At 48.9% G+C, this 6000-nt stretch overlaps 1 protein-coding gene across 1 annotated transcript in view; it reads left to right on the top strand.

Moving 5' to 3' along the window:
* The first annotated feature begins 6 nt into the window (after positions 1–6).
* Positions 7–6000, top strand: part of GPC4 (glypican 4) — a 122053-nt gene continuing 116059 nt past the window's right edge. Inside the window, exon 1 of the mRNA XM_004379635.2 lies at positions 7–236. Coding sequence (XP_004379692.1) covers positions 77–236 — 160 coding nt within the window. The 5' untranslated portion in view covers positions 7–76. The remainder of the gene's footprint in view (positions 237–6000) is intronic.

The following is a 6000-nucleotide window of genomic DNA, read 5'->3' as shown; positions in this document are numbered from 1 at the left end:
CCCCGCGCCCGCCGAGTCCGCCGCGCCGCGTTCCGGCCCGTCCAGAAGCAGGGAGCGCGCCCGCCTGGCCCGCACCATGGCACGGCTCGGCTTGCCCGCGCTGCTCTGCACCCTAGCCGCGCTCAGCGCCGTGCTCCTGGCCGCCGAGCACAAGTCGAAAAGTTGCTCGGAAGTGCTCCGTCTCTACGTGTCCAAAGGCTTCAGCAAGAACGATGCCCCTGCCTACGAGATCAACGGTAAGTGAGAGACCCGGGAGGCGGGCGCGGAGACGGCCCCCGGGGAAGGGGCCGCGGGCTCTCCCGCCCTGCCACCCCCCGCAGGTAGCCCGCGAGGGAGCAAAGGGCCGGCGACTGAGCCAGAGCGAACCAGCCGGGTGCAGAACGTCTCCGGCAGGCGCGGTGGCTTCCCCCAATCCGGGGTGCTGAGAGTGGAGGGGCGTCTCAGAGTTGCCCGGTGCCACTCCGGCGCGCTACCTCCACTCCCCTGGCGCGGCGCGGTCTGGGGAAGCTCCGGAGGACTCTGGCCCTCAAAGTGTGTGTAAAACCGGCTCCCTCGCCTTTTCCGGGTTGAACTTCTTATTGGGCTCTCCGCTTTGTCGTGTGGGTGACGAGAGGCCGGGTACGGGCTGAGAGGGCCAGAAGTGGGAAAAAAAATACCCTCCTAGTGCTTGCCAGATTCCGGGGGGCGCAAAACGTGGGACTTGAATTGATGTTTCATTGATGTTCTTTTAAAACCCTGTCCCTTCCTCTCCACCACTGACACGGATTAGGAGTTTTAAGTAGCTGCAGCAGCTTTAGAAGGCGCTTTTTAAAAAGCAAACTGATCCCCCCACCCCCACCCCACCCTTCCAAACCACGACTTTGGATAACTCTCCTGCTTTCCGGAAGGCGTTGGGCAAGAAGAGTACTTTTCCCTCTTTCTCTTTCTCACCTCACTTTAAGGGTTAATTGCATTTTCAATTACAGACCTTTGAAAGGATTGATGGCAGGAAACCCGAATCTGGGTTTGGAGATGGTTATGCAAATGCAGACGGCTTAGCTTGTGAAAAAGTTCGCCGGATTTCGGCGGGCGCCGGTGGTTGGGATGCGTGGGGTATTTGGGAAAGTCCTCTCGGACCGAGCGCCCCCTGCCCCTGCAAGCCCGGCGGCGGTGGTCGGATCCGTCCCCTCCAGGTCGCACTTAACTCGCAGCGACCAACTGTTGCGCGCAGCCCGGTGGGCGGCGCTGGGGCCGCCGGCGGCGCAGGTAGCCGGTTCGCCCTGGGGATTCAGAAAGCACTACGAACCTAGCTGGCTGGGGCCAGCCTAAACTAACGGCGGAGGGAGCGCTTCGAGCCCCCGGGCCGAGCCTCCGTTGGAGCCTTTCATGGAAGTGAGCCTCGCGGAGCTGAGCGCTCGGGTGGGGCAGGCGGGGGGCGGGCAGCCAGCAGAGGAAATACTGTAATTTCAACCAGGCGCTTCCAGAGGCGCACGAAGACTTGGGGGTCATTTTTGGGAAGGGCAGTTAATACCCTTGGAGATTAAGTGCAGTCATCAATTACATAGAAATTACAAAGGTAATTGAGGGAAGTTGCTCGGCGCTTTCGGATTGTAACCGGCCTCTGTCTAGAAATAGAACCGAAGAAACTGTTGGAGCCTCGCAAGCGTCCGCGGCACCTTGGCAGTTATCAAATAACTCACACACTACTGATTAGAGACTGTTTGCCCTTGAGCTGCCTGTCTTTTTGGGAGCTCAAGTATGTCCTCGCAGCGGCCTGATTTTATTGGTTGTAGATCCCTGAAAAGCCCTCTTTCTTTCCCCTCTCGCTCCCGCCCCGCCAGAAAAAGTGAAGTGAATCAGCAGCTACTGAAGCTTGAGGGCTCCGCAGGTCAGACCTGGGGTCTTTGTGCCCAGCACGGTTTGCGCCTGGGCGCAGCTGAGATTATTGGCGTGAAGGTTACAGTTGTCATTCCCACATTTTGAAGGGGTAGATGCAGCGATGCACTTAATGGGAATGTGACAAGTTTTCATCTTCTGCTCGTGCAAACAATATATGCCTTTGAGATGGACTGGCGGCATTCACGGAGTGGATTGTGCACTTGCCCTCCCCACTTTCTCCAAGGGTGCTACGTGCGGTGTCTTGCAATGGCAGGGCATCTTCCTCCGCCAGCAACTCAGGCAAAACGAAGCTTGAAGGGTCCTCAGGGACTCTATGTTAGGTGCTCCTTGTGATGGTCACTGCCCCCAGAAAACACCTGAGGCATATTTTTGCCTACATGTCTTTCTGGGTATTTTCCTCCCAAAGGTAGGGGAGTTATTAGTGGCCAGCAGCAGGAAATGGAAGCTAATGTGCTCACACCCAAAACATTTTATTCTTTTTGTCTTGTCCTTCATCTCCCTCCCAGGGCTGCTGCTTTTATTTCCCCTTTTGAATGACCTACTGGACTGCATTCTCCTGAGGAACAAAGGAAGTGCCTTTTTAGCTGGAATCCTTGGAAGACCACCAAGGACTTCAGCTCATGCAGTGCAATTTCGCACCACTTTCAACAATAACAAAAATGCATGACTGAATGGTTCAAAAATGTGGAGTGTTAGAGGCATTCATTTGAGTCTAGGACACTGTCACAACACAGACAGACCCAAGTAAATACCTTTAGACGGCCAGTATAGAAACAGGGGTAATCTTTACCACTGCCCTGGCCTCTCCAGATGCATACATTAGCCTAGTCTTCCCTGGACTACACTCAGAATTTGGGTCATTTGCGGGGGAGGGGGGGGGGTAGGAACTATAGTGACTTGTATTCAGCCTACGTCTGAAAGAATTAATTGCCAGGCACTTTTCCCTGGGGGGACTTAGATATTTTTTAATGCAAACGTCCAAGATTGTTTTCAAGGCAAAGGGTTGCAGTGTCTGGGTGTGTAGCTCATTGAACCCCAGGCCTAGTTCAAGTTGAAGGTTTTATTCCCAATGGCCATGCACTTGCCTTTGAGAGGTTTGAAAAGGCTCTAAGAATACTCCATGTTCTGAAGGAGCCTCAGTCTTTATAGATCATAATTAAGATAATTTGATGTGCTATTAAGGGTGTTGGGAATATAGCATTTTGATAGGGCCCCAACCAAGGTCCTGCACTGCTATTCACTTGACCCTGTACTTCTCAAATAATGGGGAGCCTAGATGCCGTGATCAAAAGGGATCTTTAACACAAAGGGTACGTTTCTGTTCAGAGTTTAGTGGGCATATCTTTTTGGAGCACCTACTATGTGCACTATTCTGTGTTCCCACCATGGAGGCAGGAAGAAGGGTAGGTGGGGCCTCTGCCACCCCGGACCTTTCAGGAGTAGTGGGGAGATAAGCCATGCACACAGATGATTGGAGTACAGTGTGGTCTGTGATAAGAACCACATGAGCAGTACAGGAGAAGAGTGTCCAGTGAGCTCCAAGGAAGATGGGATTTGGAATTAGAGTATTAACAAAATGATGCTAGTTCAATAGTAAAAATCAATAATGTTAATGATATTAAGAAATTTAAAAATCTAACCATTTTCATTGTTTCCCTCCATACAGGCAGAGGCTAAAGGGTATGCAGTAATTGACACTTGATTACTGGTCTAATCTTTGCTAAAATTGTCTCTACAAGTGAGGTAGTGGGTTAGAAGCTTTCTTGAGCTTGCCAAAGGTCCCCTTCACGGTGACATGGAATGATGCCAAGGAGAACTTGTCACTAGGTGTGATTTTGGAGTTTTTGTTCCTGTTCCCATTAATGTTCATTAGCAATACACTTGTGAGCATACACACACACACACACACACACACACACACACACACACACACACACACACACACACGTATATCTCAAAGGATTCTGGGAATTACATGAACTATGTTAGGATTACATGGGAAAAAATGTGCATGTGTTGAAGAGGTAGCAACATTTTCTGTTCTGATGTTGAGTTGATTATTGTATTTAAGACACACAGCATATGTCTTCAAGAATTGTATTCTTCCTTCCCCACCTTAAGCAGATGCATTGCATTCTGGAATGTGCTTGTGATCTATTGCAATCAACACTTTGGCTCCCTGTGTGTCACTTGAGGGGAGAAGAGTCTAAATGAGCCACAGAGCCTGTGACTATATCTGGCTTATGCAGCTCAATATTTAGTTAGAACAAACAAAATATTTGATTCAATATAATTACTATTTTCCTTTTTTATTTGATTCGCATTGGGTTGCATGCAATTTCAGTATTAACTGGAGAATAGACTGAGGAATGAAAAAGAAAGTTTTTTGTTGTCTCTGCAAGGGAAACAACATTGGTGTTAACCTGAGTTGATTGGAAGTTAGTCTCTCTGGCTCCCCAGTAACATGAACTATTTTAGCATGGAGGTTGTTCCCACAAAAAATGCATTTTGGCCTCATGATACGAGCTCTTGAGTGTTTTCCCTGGCCCCAGCCCCATACTAAGGACTTTACATGACTCTCTCATTTAGAGTCCACAGCCACCATAGCCCATTGCCATTGAGTGTATTCCAACTCATGGCGACCACATGTGTTACAGAGCAGAACCGCTGAGGCATTGGTTAAGTGCTTGACTGCTAACTGGAAGGTAGGCAGTTCAAACCCACCAGCCACTCTGGGAGAAAGATGTGGCAGTCTGCTTCCATAAAGATTTATAGCCTTGGAAACCCTATGGGGCAGTTCTGCTCTGTCCTGTGGGGTCACTATGAGTCAGAATTGACTCGATGGCACACAACAACAATATTTACAGAAGCAGATAACACCAGGCCTTTCTTCCATGGTGCCACTGGGTGAGTTTGAACTGCCAACCTTCCTGTTAACAGCTGATCATAAACCGCTTGTGTCATCCAGGGACCTACAACAACCATAGAAGGTCAGGCTTACAATCATCCCCGTTTTACAGACAAGGAAACTCAGATTCAAAGGGATTAAGAAATATATTCACTATCTCACAGCTAGCAAATGGCAGAGGTGTGATTGGAACCTAAGGCTTGTCTGACCCAGAGCCTAGGCTTTAACCACTATGCTATGTTGTACAGACAGTAAGACAAGGAAGAAATCTAAGCTATGGGCAGGCTTCAACTAACTAGTAGAAGACCATCAGAACAGCACTATTCTCAAGCTGAAGTCGAGAGGATCCAATCAAGGTCTTTGCAGTCACAGTGTTATGCCTGGACATAGACAATATAGTGTCAGCACTAGAAGGAATAGAAGTTGTGTTTCCTGGGCCATGGGGAGCCAGTGAGGGTTGCTAAGGAGGGAAATGCCATGAGTCAAGCTGTTACAGAAAGATAACTTGGTGTTAGTGAGGCAAGAGATAGAGGCCGGAAGATCTGTGAGGAGGTTGTTTTAAATAGCTTCTTAACTGGTCTACTTACCTGCCTGTTGTCTGTTACCCTCCCACCCGGAACACAGCCAGCTTCACTTCCTTACAACACTGCTGTGAATGGAGTCAGTCCTCTGCTTCCAGATTCAATGGTTCCACGTATCTCAAATAGTACTTCTTTCGTTGAGACTTCTGAACTCCCCAGGGTTATATGCCCTCTTCATTTAAATTTCCTGCTTGAACCAGATTCACAGTCTTTAGTACAAAACTGCCTTGTATCATAGTTGTGCGCGTGGGCACGTTTGTCTTCTCAACTGTAAGCAACCTGAGGGCAGAGATACCAGCTCCTGGCGTTTTGTGTACCCAGCAGTACCAAGTGCAGTAGCTCAATGCAATATTTGTTAAACAAGCGGGCAGATGACAGACAATTGTATCGCATTCTCTGTGAGGACACCAGTGCTATTATGGGATTACACTGCCTTGATGATAGATTGTCATCCAATGGTCTGTTGATCTCCAGGGAATCTTCAGGATCTAAACACTTCGAAGAGAAATAAATTTAGAGTAAATCTCCGTGATATGTTGGTATAATGTGGAGAACGTTTTTATTTTGTAGGAGCACTTGTCTTTACCACTTCATTAATAACCGAGTGCTATGGGAATTTTTCACAAAGATTCA

This window comes from Trichechus manatus, unplaced genomic scaffold (assembly GCF_000243295.1).
Source record: "Trichechus manatus latirostris isolate Lorelei unplaced genomic scaffold, TriManLat1.0 scaffold00066, whole genome shotgun sequence".
Lineage (NCBI taxonomy): Eukaryota > Metazoa > Chordata > Mammalia > Sirenia > Trichechidae > Trichechus > Trichechus manatus.
Note: the sequence above shows the minus strand (reverse complement) of the source record. Positions and strands in the feature narration are given on the sequence as shown.